The sequence below is a fragment of the Staurois parvus genome, unplaced genomic scaffold, assembly GCF_062004578.1.
Source record: "Staurois parvus isolate SC_StPar_1 unplaced genomic scaffold, SC_StPar_1.0 ptg000047l, whole genome shotgun sequence".
NCBI lineage: Eukaryota > Metazoa > Chordata > Amphibia > Anura > Ranidae > Staurois > Staurois parvus.
The window spans coordinates 1,744,130-1,759,340 of record NW_028317843.1 but is presented as its reverse complement, the minus strand read 5'-3'; the positions used below and the strand labels follow the sequence as shown (position 1 = coordinate 1,759,340).

The following is a 15,211-nucleotide window of genomic DNA, read 5'->3' as shown; positions in this document are numbered from 1 at the left end:
AAAACTGGCACTGATATTCAACACTGGCGGACACTGATAGGCGGTACTGACTGGCACTGATAGGTGGCACTGATTGGCAGCGCTGATAGGTGGCACTGACTGGCATTGATGGGTGGCACTGACTGGCACTGATGGGTGACACTGAAAAGCAGCTCAGATGGGCACTGATATGTGGCTTTGAAGTGGCACTGATGGGCACTGAAATGGGGCACTGATGGGGCACTGATGGGCACTGGCAGGTGGAATAGATGAGCACTGAGAGCTGGCACTGATGGACACTGACAGGTGGCGCTGCTGGGGCTACACAGATCATCAGGGCATACTGATCATCAGTGCTCTAATGATCTGTGTACATGTCCCCTCCAAGGAATGCAGATTACCATCTCTCCTCTCCTCACGAGCTGTCAGCGTGACAGCTCGTGAGGAGAGAAATGCCGATAACCGGCATTTCCCTGTTTACATGTGATCAGCTGTGATTGGACACAGCTGATCACATGACCGAGCCGACATCTTTGGCTCTTTCTGTTGATCGGTGAGCCGATCACCACGCTGCGTGCTCCCGGACCCGCGCATGTGCGGTTAGAATGGGAGGATGTCATGTGACGTCCTCCCAGAACGAGACTTCCGACTTGCGTCTGTCGATTTTACTATATGGCGGGCGGGAGGCGGTTAATGGGACAAAGAGTAAAAAAAAAGCTGAACCTTCCGTACTCTATCCAAAATGCAGAAAAAATATTTTTACCTTTAGTTACACTTTAAGTATATGTACGAATGCTTTCGGTGAAAAAATATTTTTACTTCTTAGGCCAAAAAAAGTATAATTGCACAAAAGAACATAGAACACTTTGTTTTCAGATGTTTTTAATTGTTTATTTTGACAGGTTTTTTTAGTAATCAAAGTGCATCTAAAGTGCGATAAACAAATTAGGAAGCGTAGTTGATGTGCTAGATAATGAGTTTACTGTGAGCTGCATTTTATCAGCTCTATATCCCTTACCCAAATTGCTGTGCTCTTCTTTCTCATAGGTGCTAATACTAAGAAAAATCCTTTGAATGAAAGATACATTAAAGGCTTGATTCGCTAATGACCAAAATGTGCATCGGGGAAGCAGGTCCTTCCAGAGTTTAGTAATGGCTGCTTAATGAAATAGTGTTAGGGATTACTATGAACCTGATTCATCAGGCAGGGCCCACTTGAGCATGTTAGTGCTTTTAAGACAACTTATATCTTTTCATTAGGTTAGCAGTTTAGAAGCGCAAGCAGCCATGAAATCATGTAATGTGACCAAACCAATTTGTACAATTAATGATCCACTTAGGATCTAATTATTTAGCATTTTGTGCAGTTGTGTAATAATTTCAGAATAAAATTATTTAATGCCTCTTAACAACATTTCTTCACATTTTCTACCTTTAAATGATTGAACCACTCTCGTTATACAAAGCTAACATGCCTTTCTTTCACCATTTCTTTACTTTGAGAAGCCTTCTATCCCCCAATAGTCAAAAATGCCACTGACTGCCATGGGTGAACAAAACTCAGAAAGTTCCAAGTGGAAGCTGGCACTACTCCAATGAGACTGTTACAATCAGGCATGCACAGTGCAGATCAAAACACCTCAGGAGGGAGAAAGTGATGCAAAGAAATATGTAAAACCCTATAATATGTTGAGCTGTGCATACATTACCCATTTGAATCAGAGGCAATTTATATAAAAATCATATAAGATTAAAAAAGTAGGTTTATATAAGGTTTATATGAAAAGTGTGAGGTCATTAGAAGTAAATATGATTACTTTTCCAAGCTGAGAAGGTGGGGTTTATAGAATTTCAATCTCTTATTTAAAAATTTACATTAGTAAGGCAAGACAGTAAAATGATTGTACATCTTTAGAATCAGCAGGATTTACATATTTTGGCCTATTATGCATTCAGATTTTTTATTGATTTCTTTAGACATTTAGGATAGTTAGTGTTTGGTGAGGTAGCCCAAAAAGAAATCAAAAGACCATATATCTAAAGGTTCTCTTAAAAGTTCAGTATATTTTCTTAAAACAAAAATCTGCGTGTCATTATTTCCAATACAAATTCAAACTCCATCATTTCTCATTTTGTGATAATGAGTAGAGCCATGCAAAATGTATGCTTTATGGCTAACTGTACATAGAGAATCACTAGGGTTTAGCACATATGCAGCCTATATTTAAATAATTTATTCCACCTACATACAGCTGCTTCAGACTGTTTAGACTTATTATTGCACTAAATGATATGAAGTGGGGCTAGAGGGAACTCAAATAGATGAGGCCAATGGAAGTGAGGCCAAACGAAACCGAAATGCTCCTCTACGAAAACACTGAAGTACAGTATGCTTTCTCGAAACAAAGGATATTTACATGTAAATCATTGCCAACACAAGTGCAAAGACATGATTTGTTTTCATTTTTGCATAGTGGGTACATACATGCAAATCTTTCCTTTATAACAGTCTTTTTCAGCCAGGGTTCCATGGAACTCTGGGTTCCTCCAGAGGTTCCTAAAGATTCCTTGAGCAATGAGCTATGTCCTCCTCACAGATGAGTAACCACTATGAACAATGATCTTTTTAGCTGTCTGTAAGGGGCATAATCTTTCTAATGACTACACATATAAGGCACATTGTTCTAAGTGACCATTACAGCAATGAACTGTGAACTTTTGATATAGTCATTATCAGGGGTTCCCTAAGCCTTGAGACTTATATCAAGGGTTCCTCCATGTTAAAAATGACGAATGCTGCTTTATACTCTGGTAGTCAGCTGCACACCCAGAATGACTGGTGTACAGGATTTCCAACACTGGATCCTGTAGGTACACAAACTGTTGTGCCCTAAGTAACACCAGTCCATTAGTGTTAGCCTTACACAAAACATTTTCTGGTCCTAACTCGACTTTGAATATTACAAAAATGTGTAAAAAGGCTTATATGGAATGTCTATTTTTTAGCAATGATGGGAAATGTGTGGCCAATAGGTGCACAGGGAAAAGCTGCCTCCTTCCCTGTGCCTCTTGTAGGCTCCAGTCTATTTCACGCAATGTTAAATCAAGCTCTGTGCATGGCACAGACACAACCTTGTTTTACTGGGCTTTTTTTTTCAGCTGTCTTAGACTTTTTTCCCCTCATGGCTCCATGAAATACAATTATTAATTCAGCTTAGATGTATCTATCTGGTATATTGTCTGCTGACATTATTTCCACAGATTTTCCACACAATATATCTGTATTTTAATGCTATACCAATGCAAGAAGTAAAAAAAAAAAGCAATTGTCCTACTTATTACATTACTTTTATGCCCTCTTTCCACCACCATAAATATTTACGTAGGCACTAAATAAGTAAGTATCTTGCAGACATTATGTTTACTAAAACTTTATATAGACAATGAATAAAGTTCTGTTTCTTGCTTACCTACACAGCGAGGTGTTTTGTTATGATTACTCCATGTGCCATCTGGCTGGCATACAGCTGTAGTGAGCTCTTTAGATGATAACTTAAAGCCATCATTGCAAAAATAAGTAACACTTGTACCCACTAAGTAATCAGTTGCCAGTATGCCTCCATTTGCAGGAGCCTTAGGAACCCCACATGATATTGCTGAAACAAAATGAGCAAGTTACAACATATTTCTCTATTTTTGTATAAACAACATGAATACACTGTATATTTTTTTAAAATGTATAGATTTAGTGATATTTAATATGTGCATTAAACCTAATTGTATGTGTTGCACTAATACATTTACAGTTGCACAGTAATAAATTTTACATATATATATATATATATATATATATACAGTTGCAAGAAAAAGTATGTGAACCCCTTGGGATTACGTGGAGTTTTGCATGAATTGGGCATAAAATGTGCTCTGAACGTCATCTAAGTAACAACAATAGAAGAACACAGTCTGCTGAACATAATACTACACAAACATTAGATGTTGCCATGGTTTAATTGCACATAACATGTAAACATTCACAGTGCAGGGAGGAAAAAGTATGTGAAGCCCTAGCTTAATGACTTCTCCCAGAGCTAATTGGAGCCAGGAGTGAGCCAACCTTGACTCCAATCAGTGTGATGATATTGGATGTGTTGCTGACAGCTGTCCTGCCCTTAAAAAACACACACCTGTTTTGGGTTTACTGGTTTCAAGAAGCACTGTCTGATGTGAACCATGCCTCGCAGAAAAGAGCTCTCAGAAGACCTACCATCAAGAATTGTTGACTTGCATGAAGCTGGAAAGGGTTACAAAAGTATCTCCAAAAGCCTTGATGTTCATGTGTCCATGGTAAGACAGACTGTCTACAAATGGAGAAAGTTTAGCACTGTTGCTACTCTACCTAGGCGTGGTCGTCCTGTAAAAATGACTGCAAGACCACAGTGCAGAATGCTGCATGAGGTAAAGAAGAATCCCAGAGTGTCAGCTAAAGACCTACAGAAATCTCTGGCACATGCTAACATTTTTGTTGACACATCTACAATAAGGAAAACATTAAACAAGAATGGAGTACATGGGAGGACACCACGGAGGAAGCTATTGCTGTCCAAAAGGAATATTGCAGCACGTTTGAAGTTTGCAAAAGAGCACCTGGATGTTCCACAGCACTACTGGCAAAATATACTGTGGACAGATGAAACCAAGATTGAGTTGTTTGGGAAGAACACACAACACTACGTGTGGAGAAAAAAAGGCACAGCACACCAACATCAAAACCTCATCCCCACTGAAAAACATGGCGGAGGGAGCATCATGGTTTGGGGCTGCTTTGCTGCCTCAGGGCCTGGGCGGATTGCTGTCATTGATGGGAAAATAAATTCCAGAGTTTATCAAGACATTTTGCAGGAAAACGTACGACCATCTGTCCGCCAACTGAAGCTCCGCAGAGGATGGGTGATGCAACAGGACAATGACCCAAAGCATACAAGTAATTCAACAAAACAATGGATGCAACAGCACAGAATATGCCTTCTGGAGTGGCCCAGCCAGAGTCCTGACCTCAACCAGATTGAAATGCTGTGGCATGACCTTAAGAGAGCGATTCACACCAGACATCCCAAGAATATTGCTACACTGAAACAGTTTTGTGAAGAGGAGTGGTCCAAAATTTCTCCAGATCGTTGTGCAGGTCTGATCTGCAACTACAGGAAACGTTTGGTTGAGGTTATTGCTACCAAAGGAGGGTCAACCAGTTATTAAGTCCAAAGGTTCACATACTTTTTCCTCCCTGCACTGTGAATGTTTACATGTTATGTGCAATTAAACCATGGCAACATCTAATGTTTGTGTAGTATTATGTTCAGCAGACTGTGTTCTTCTATTGTTGTGACTTAGATGACGTTCAGAGCACATTTTATGCCCAATTCATGCAAAACTCCACGTAATCCCAAGGGGTTCACATACTTTTTCTTGCAACTGTATATATATATATATACACACACACAGTATATATATATATGCACAGGGTGGTGGACCAACTCAATATTGAACCCTACGGACATAGACTGGGATGCCATTAAAGTTCATGTGCGTGTAAAGGCAGGCATCCCAATACTTCGGGCAATATAGTATATATATATATATATATATATATATATATATATATAATTTTTAACTTACTAAATGCTGTAGCAAAGGATAAATACCCTGTGCTGGCAGCACCCTCACAACAGCCTGATACTCCCCCTGCACAGTGATCCAATAAACAGCTCTTCAGCTACTTGAGCAGAGCTGTTGATTGAAGCATTGTGCAGGAGGTATGTCAGACCACTGGTGACTTGTCCACTGTGATGTGTGTTAGAGCAGGGGCCCAACTCTCCAGTGTGCGGCCACCATATGATATCTAAACTCTTGCAAACAAAAAAAATAATGAAATGTAAAGTAAAAACTTTACAGTTGTATATAATTAATAATACAGAGGAAACTGGATTTTTTTTACTTACTGTAAAAAACATTTCTTGGAACTAATGGAGAGACACAGCATTTTAAGACAATTGGGCAGGGTGATAAACTATTCTCTGAGACAGAATGTACTTATAATCTTTTAGAACTGTAAAATATAGCAATTTCCTGGACTAAAGAGTCTGAGTCTGGGAACAGAGTTAGAAGTTTTTCTTGGGAAAGAAAAAAATGAGTCACTACCAAAGCTGCGTCTAAAATGTCAGGATCCAATGGAACATTTCCAAGGTTTGTCCATGCTACCTTGTCAGCTAGAACCTTTGCAGACTGCTCTCTCTATAGGAGGTAATCCAGATGTCCTACAATGGAGATAAGCTGGGATCATAACAAGGCTGTAATAGGGGCCAGAAATGTGGTGAACCTTTGAGATGCAGCAAATAGGCTGCATGTGTGGGCTATGAACTAGTAGTGGAAGGGACCCACAACAAAGTGAAGGAAATGTCGCACTGGATAAATGGGGATATGCAAGTATGCATCCTTAATGTCTCATAAAGCAAGAAATTCTCCCAGATGGAGGGAAGCTATTACAGACCTCCAGAATGTGTAGCTATCACTTTTTTGACATCTGATCTGCAGCTGAACATTTGAGACAAGGAATCTTCTGAATTTTCATTGACAGGAGACTCATACAGGTAATATGATTGGAGACCTCCACTAATTCATTTGTGAAGTAGATCAGAGCTGCTGGCATGAGCTCAAAATGCTCCACAAATAGGGAAGTTCTAATGCTCTAATGCTACCAAATGTTTGGGTGGTGTGAACAGATTATAAGGGGTTTCCAAATCTTTATAAAGATGTCTGGGACTAGCAGGTGTACCAGCAACATTTTGGTAGTCTTGGAGCAACTAAAGGATTTCAGACAGGTAGCAGCACTGGTAGACGTTGCAGGCATATCTTTCAGTTTCAAAGTGGTGAGCATGCCAAAAGGAGCCAAAATGGTCTCACTAAAGAGTAATGACTTTAGCCTGTCATTCCTCAGGGCCAATATAATCTGTTAAGGATTTCTGAGACTTCATACAGAATCATACAGAGCCTCTGTGGAAGAGGTCTGAGAGGCTGCTATGGCTGCAGGCAGATCAGAAAACTATTCCTCAGGAGAAGATGTAGAGGAATGCATACAGTATTTCTTCCTTGGTTAAAGTCAGTAATCAAGGTGACAAGCCTGTGTACCAGTGAAATTGTTCTGGAATAGAACCAAGAAGGGGACCACCACTGATAAAGATAGGGAAGACTCTGAGGACTCAAGCAGAGGGCAAAATTCCAGGCTGTCAGTGTCAGGCTTTGAAATGGGTACACTGCAGGCAGCACCTGAACTAATAGTAGATTGTGAGCTGGTAAGACCCACTACAGAGGGACTGTTAATGGTGTGTCTATGATCTGACTTGTTGTGTTGCAAGGCAGGGACAATGAAGCTCAAGATACAAAGCTAGGCCTAGAATATTCATAAACCAACTGTTTATGGCCTGAGGTGACAAGGTCATTACTGGTGGGCAGCAAACACCTGTGTCCTTTGTGATAATGAGCAGCAGTGGGAACATGTTACCTCATGCCAAATGAAGGGAAGAAGAGCATAGAGCATGCACACACCTCACTACACCTATGGGATTTTGTCAATGCTTGACCCTTTTCATGGTGCTGCTGTTCAGGAGATCCAACAAGCTAATATCAAAAGTGATTCAAGTACTCTTACCAGTGGTAGGTCAAACCAGTGCTCTTTTAATATATGCCCAGAAGTTAATTTTATTTAGTTTAGCTGTGTCAGGGATAGAGATAGATAGATAGACAGACAGACAGACAGACAGACAGATAGATAGATAGATAGATAGATAGATAGATAGATAGATAGATAGATAGATAGATAATGCATAGGGACAAATATATACTGTAATATATATATATATATATATATATATATATATTACAGTATATATTTGTCCCTATGCATTTTATATATATATATATATATATATATATATATACACATACATGCTGCATATATTTATACAGGCATATACATTATAAAGCACATGGCTTAATTATATACATTTCATATTAGAGGGATTAGATTTAATTAGATGATGAACAGGATGATAATGGCCCATTAGTAAAATCTTTGTATCTTTTTACCTTGACAAGCTGGCACAGGAGCATCCCAGGCGTAATATCCATATGGAGATTTTTTACAGACAGCAGTGCTTTTTCCAATGAGCCTAAAACCTCGGTCACAAGCCCAGCGGACCATGCTGTTCAGCTGCCCACCTGTCTGACTCACAATGAATCCATGTGGAGGAGACTCAGGAGTGCTGCAGTAATGAGCTGAAAATCCAAATACTATATTACATGTTACATAGTGCTATATACAACCTCTGTCATAAAGGTATTCATAACAATTATTTTTCCGTGAGAACAGACTTTTTAAAGAGACATCAGATTGTTCACATCAACAATAATCTTCCCAAAGGATTATGGTGTCCGTTTATGACACAGGAAATAGCTGCGATTCAGAGGATCACAGCTATTCTCTGGTCATTCACAGTTTATGACACTCAGGAGATCAGCTGAGAACATGTTCAGCCCTTCACTGGAGATCTGTGTTCTCCCTCCAGATTCTCCAGCCCAGAGCTGGAGAATCGGAGGGACCGCAAACTAAGCAGAGATAATTTACCTCTGCTTAGTAAACTGATCTCTTACTGTAATCTCGCGAGATTATAGTAAAATCAGCCGTTTTCCATCATTTGTAGACCGTTCTCCAGCGTTTGGAGACCATTCTCCCTTCGTTCGGAGAACTACTTCATAAAAGGCATTCACAGGAGAACTGTGTTCTCTGAGAATGCCGGAGAACTGAGCAGTGATCTATTACCGCTGGTTCATAAACGGACACCTATATGTTCATTTAACAAATTTTATGTATGTTATTTAGCTATAAAATCCTCCCTTGCATAATCATTCATACGCCTTAGGACTGCTGCTGGGTGCTACCATCTTGGATGTGATGTCTTCAGCCTCAGCAGCAATGAAGTGATACTCTATAGTATTCTCCTTCCTTCCTCCCCCAACAGCTATATAAAAGGTTATACAGGAGGGTTAGGGGAGGGGCCGAGGTGCTGGGCCAGCAGAGAGAGAAATTAGACACTCCCAGAAGAGAAGAGGACTATGACATACAAAGAAGGGGGAATGGTGCTCTTCCTTCAATGGTTCCATTTTCTACAAAATTTACATTTTAAAAAATAATTAATGAAAAGAAATAACACTGCAAACATGCTTTTAAAATACAAAATTTTTCTGTGCTTTTACCTTCAATTTTTAGGTCAGTAACAGCGTCAATTTAAACTAAATTTTTCCAAAAACTGGCTACAGGGAATAAGAATTGAAAAGCTCTGTGTTTAAAATATGTGTATTACATATGTTGCAAGGATTCTAGTATAGTTTATCTCCAACAGGTAATAATCTGGAGATTACAATTTTCCAGTTGACTGTTGGCGTTTTCAGAATTAGGCTAGCAGGCAGGATTAGGTCAGTGAAAAGCTTGTGAAACAATGTAGCAAACCAACCATGTGTCTGTCTCTTAAAGTGGAACTAAATTCTCTCAATCAGCATTTCCTACTTGTAATTTTTATTCTACTAGCATTACTAAATAGATAGGAAGGTATACTGACTTTACATGTTTTAAGTTTTTCTGTTACATTTCTTCAGTTGCTTCCTGGTTTCTGGCCTAGGCCAAAATGATGTCATACATCCCAGGAGTCTTTTGCCCTTACTCAATGCTAGGAATGATAGAGGGTGTTTTTCAAAGCAATCTCCCAACATAATAAAGCTTGGAAACATGAATGGATGGGTGAGTTTGCTTTGAACATTAAAAATGAATTAAATGGTGTTTTCAGTTTGTGATGCTCAGATACAGCTGGAGTTCTGCTTTAACGAGCAAAAGGAGGGATCCCTGGTTTACATTTACAATTTTAAAAAAATATTTCTATCTGTATTCATATACAGATGAACTGTCAATCAGAAGTACTGTAGATATCAGCTGGAACGTGTTGCACTGTCCCTTTAAATTATAAATTCAGCAGATATACATTAAATTTCAGATATAGTGTATTCTACTGATATTTGTTTATTAACAACTTTCCGATCACCACCAATCTACTGCGGCCAGCAGTTGCAGGATCAGCAAAGTACTTGTACGTCGTTGGTGTTGTACAAACAGGGGGGGGGGGGGGGCACATCTTCTGTGTACAATGGACACAGCTGAATGAAGATTCGGTGGTCATGTGATCACATATGACCACACAATGACAACAAAGCTGGTATGAATCACTCTGCTTCATAACAGCTCTGCTTCTCTTCCTCGTGAGCTGTGATTGGCCCACAGTTCTCACATGATACATGTGGCCAATGTACAACCCTGTACCATGTGACCAGCTGGAGCCAATCACAGATTACTGTATTCTGAGCTGTCTGAGCGTTTAGCCCCTCCTCTGTTTTCACAGAAGATTTGCATAAATTGATTGTGGACCAAAGCAATTTATACTCACAACAATACCTCAACGCCTACACAAATTCAGCTCTTGCCAGACAATTCACATGAATACCTATCACAGTTTCTCATTTTAACCACTAGCCTACAGGGCACTTATACCCCCTTCCTGCCCAGGCCAAGTTCCAGCTCTCAGTGCTGTCACACTTTGAATGACAATTGCGCGGTCATGCAACACTTTACCCATATGAAATTTTTATCATTTTTTTTTAGATAGATAGAGCTTTATTTTGGTGGTATTTAATCACCTCTGAGTTTTTTATTTATTCTTAAACAAACCAAAAACCACTGAAAATTTTGGAAAAAAAGTTTTTTCTTAGTTTTTGTTACAAAATTTTGTAAATACGTGATTTTTCTCCTTCACTAATGTGCGCTAATGAGGCTGTAGTGAATGCCACTGATAAAATGCACTGATGGACACTGATAGGTGGCACTGATGAGGAAGCACTGGTAGGTGGCACTGATGGGCACTGAAAGGCGGCACTGATATATGTCACTGATAGGCGGCACTGACTGACACTGATAGGTGGCACTGACTGGCACTGATAGGTGGCACTGACTGGCATTGATAGGTGGCACTGACTAGCACTGGTATGTGACACTGAAAGGCAGCTCAGATGGGCACTGATGTGCACTGGTAGGCACTGATATGTGGCATTGATGTGGCACTGATGGGCACTGGCAGGTGGCACTGTTCAGCACTGACATCTGGCACTGATGGACACTGACAGGTGGCACTTCTGGGGCCACACTGATCATCAGGGCACACTGATCATCAGTGCCCTGATGATCAGTGTACCTGTCCCCTCCACGGAATGACGATTACCGGCTCTCCTCTTGAGCTGTCAGCATGACAGCTCGAGAGGAGAGAAATGCTGATAACCGGCATTTCCCTGTTTACATGTGATCAGCTGTGATTGGACACAGCTGATCACATGACCGAGCCAACATCTTCGGCTCTTTCCATTGATCGGTGATCCGCTGTGTCTGAGGGACACAGCGCACCGCCAATCGCCGCACTGCGCGCTCCCTGAGCCGCACATGTGCGGTGAGAATGGAAGGACATCATATGACATCCTATCAGAATGAGAGAACCACCTTGCGCCCGTTATTGGACTATATGGCAGGCAGGAGGTGGTTAAAACTTTTGGGCCTAACCCTCAACATGGGCATTACCAAAAAGAATGAATTGTGGACATATTGGTCCACAGACCCAATTCATCATATTTCCATGTTCTCTGCTGTTACATATATATCCAACAAAAACCAGCAATGTACTGGTTCGTCGCTGGACTTTGAGTAGTTATACCAGGATGATGCCTGCAGCTACAGGCAACATCCTGGTATCGTTATTTTCAGCTGGCGCTCAGCTTTCATGTAAAAAACATCCTAGTGGCTAATTAGCTGCTGGATCACTTTTACAAGCAGCGGGAAAGGACATTCCCCCCATCCTGCCACCTTCCACGGTTTTCTTGGGCTCTCCTGTCCTACCAGGGATCCCAAGAATGCATCTGTATGTTCTGCTATCTAACCATAGAGCTGATTGGAGACCAGAATGCCTACAGTCTAACAGAACAGACGCTACAAGCATTTCATCATTTCCGTTTCGCTGGATATAAACAGTGCCATTTTAAAATTGGAAAAGCATCTGGTCACACTGACTGTGGTGTGCTCAGAGGAGATATCTAGAGCCTAACAGACCCCAGATTTCTTAGAAAAGAGTATCTGTCCCTGCCTATTACTTTCACAGAGGATATTTACATTTCCTGTGATAACAATAAAAGTGATTTTAAAAAAATTAAATGGACAGTGTAAAAACAAAAAAAGCAAAATAAATGATAATTAAAAAAAATTACCCCACCCCCATTCCTGTGCTCGTGCGCAAAGGCAAGTGGCGGTCCTGTGTCTGTATGTAAAAAGGGATTATACCACGCATGTGAGGTGTCACCACAAATGTCATGTCAAGGGCAGTAATTCTAGCACTAGACCTACTGTGTAAACCTAAAATGATGACCAGTAAAGGCTTTTAAAACTTTGTCTATGGATATTAATAATTTACATAGTTTGTCATCATTGCATGGAGGTGCAAAATTTTAAAGCAGGTCATGTTTGGTATCTATTTACTCGGCATAACATTATCTTTTTTACTTTATCAAACAATTGGGCAATATAGTGTGTTTTTGTGCATTAAAGTTCTAAAAAGTGTATTTTCCCCCAAAAATTAAGTTTGAAAAATCACTACGCAAATACTTTGTGACATAAAATGATGTCCTTCTTGGATCGCACCTTGTGCGTACCCTCAGGGCCGTGCTGTGGCGAGATTTTTCACTGGTTGTGTACCTCAGACACAGCCGATGACAGATCTGTGTACCAGCCCGTTGACAGTACCATGTGACCTGCTGTGACCAATTACAGCAGGTCACATGCCAATTGTAAATAATGGATGGTTCATTTTATGCTATCCATTGTGTACAATTGTGTCACTAGCTGTGATTAGTCACAATTATCACATGCACAGACTGGGCCAATGACAGCCCATCTGTGTTGTGTGATTAGCTGTGGCCAATCGCACTTAATCACAACAAAAAAACCTGAATAAATTGATTTTATTCAGTTAAATGCTTGCTTATAGCAAATAAATCATTTGCTATAAGCAATCATATTGTGTAAAAGAAAACAAAATACAGATCACTTTCCCAAAGTAGTATATTGTTACTATGGTAACATTATACTACTCTGGTCATAGTTCAATATGAAAAAAAAATCTAAAAAAAGAAGAAGAAAATGTAATAGAAAAAAAACTAAAATAATAATATCTCTTTTTTTTGTTGTACTGTCACCAGTCAGTGGCCCTGATCACAGCGATGCTGATGATGATGCTGCGTTGCACTGGTGACGGTATGTAAAAAAAATAAAAATATTTGGTAAAATACATTTTTTTAAAATTCTTCATTTTTCCAAACAATTAGGACATAAAAATTACAACTTCAGAAAACTCACCATGCCTCCTATTAAATACCTCAGACTGTCTACTTTGCAAAAAGGGGCCATTGGCGCATATCTGTACTGTCCTCACATTTTTGAGCCTCAAGAAATTAGATTGGCCGTCAGTACTTCAGGACTGATAGATTTTCAGATACATACAGTTGCAAGAAAAAGTATGTGAACCCATTGGGATTACGTGGAATTTTGCATGAATTGCGCATAAAATGTGCTCTGAACGTCATCTAAGTCACAACAATAGAAGAACACAGTCTGCTGAACATAATACTACACAAACATTAGATGTTGCCATGGTTTAATTGCACATAACATGTAAACATTCACAGTGCAGGGAGGAAAAAGTATGTGAACCTTTGGACTTAATAACTGGTTGACCCTCCTTTGGCAGCAATAACCTCAACCAAAAGTTTCCTGTAGTTGCAGATCAGACCTGCACAACGATCTGGAGTCATTTTGGACCACTCCTCTTCACAAAACTGTTTCAGTGTAGCAATATTCTTGGGATGTCTGGTGTGAATCGCTCTCTTAAGGTCATGCCACAGCATTTCAATCGGGTTGAGGTCAGGACTCTGACTGGGCCACTCCAGAAGGCGTATTCTGTGCTGTTGCATCCATTGTTTTGTTGAATGACTTGAATGCTTTGGGTCATTGTCCTGTTGCATCACCCATCCTCTGCGGAGCTTCAGTTGGCGGACAGATGGTCGTACGTTTTCCTGCAAAATGTCTTGATAAACTCTGGAATTCATTTTCCCATCAATGACAACAATCCGTCCAGGCCCTGAGGCAGCAAAGCAGCCCCAAACCATGATGCTCCCTCCGCCATGTTTCACAGTGGGGATGAGGTTTTGATGTTGGTGTGTTGTGCCTTTTTTTTCTCCACACATAGTGTTGTGTGTTCTTCCCAAACAACTCAATCTTGGTTTCATCTGTCCACAGTATATTTTGCCAGTAGTGCTGTGGAACATCCAGGTGCTCTTTTGCAAACTTCAAAACGTGCTGCAATCTTCTTTTTGGACAGCAATGGCTTCCTCCGTGGTGTCCTCCCATGTACTCCATTCTTGTTTAATGTTTTCCTTATTGTAGATGTGTCAACAAAAATGTTAGCATGTGCCAGAGATTTCTGTAGGTCTTCAGCTGACACTCTGGGATTCTTCTTTACCTCATGCAGCATTCTGCGCTGTGCTCTTGCAGTCCTTTTTACAGGACGACCGCGCCTAGGGAGAGTAGCAACAGTGCTAAACTTTCTCCATTTGTAGACAGTCTGTCTTACCGTGGACACAGGAACATCAAGGCTTTTGGAGATACTTTTGTAACCCTTTCCAGCTTCATGCAAGTCAACAATTCTTGATGGTAGGTCTTCTGAGAGCTCTTTTCTGCGAGGCATGGTTCACATCAGACAGTGCTTCTTGAAACCAGTAAACCCAAAACAGGTGTGTGTTTTTTAAGGGCAGGACAGCTGTCAGCAACACATCCAATATCATCACACTGATTGGAGTCAAGGTTGGCTCACTCCTGGCTCCAATTAGCTCTGGGAGAAGTCATTAAGCTAGGGCCTCACATACTTTTTCCTCCCTGCACTGTGAATGTTTACATGTTATGTGCAATTAAACCATAGCAACATCTAATGTTTGTGTAGTATTATGTTCAGCAGACTGTGTTCTTCTATTGTTGTGACTTAGA

At 40.3% G+C, this 15,211-nt stretch overlaps 1 protein-coding gene across 1 annotated transcript in view; it reads right to left on the bottom strand.

Moving 5' to 3' along the window:
* Nucleotides 1–15,211, bottom strand: part of CSMD3 (CUB and Sushi multiple domains 3) — a 1,455,553-nt gene that overhangs the window by 174,223 nt on the left and 1,266,119 nt on the right. Inside the window, exons 50-51 of the mRNA XM_089664334.1 lie at nucleotides 8,122–8,310; nucleotides 3,450–3,635 (exon numbers count right to left, since the gene is read on the bottom strand). Of these exons, the coding sequence (XP_089520460.1) occupies nucleotides 3,450–3,635; nucleotides 8,122–8,310 (375 nt within the window). The remainder of the gene's footprint in view (nucleotides 1–3,449; nucleotides 3,636–8,121; nucleotides 8,311–15,211) is intronic.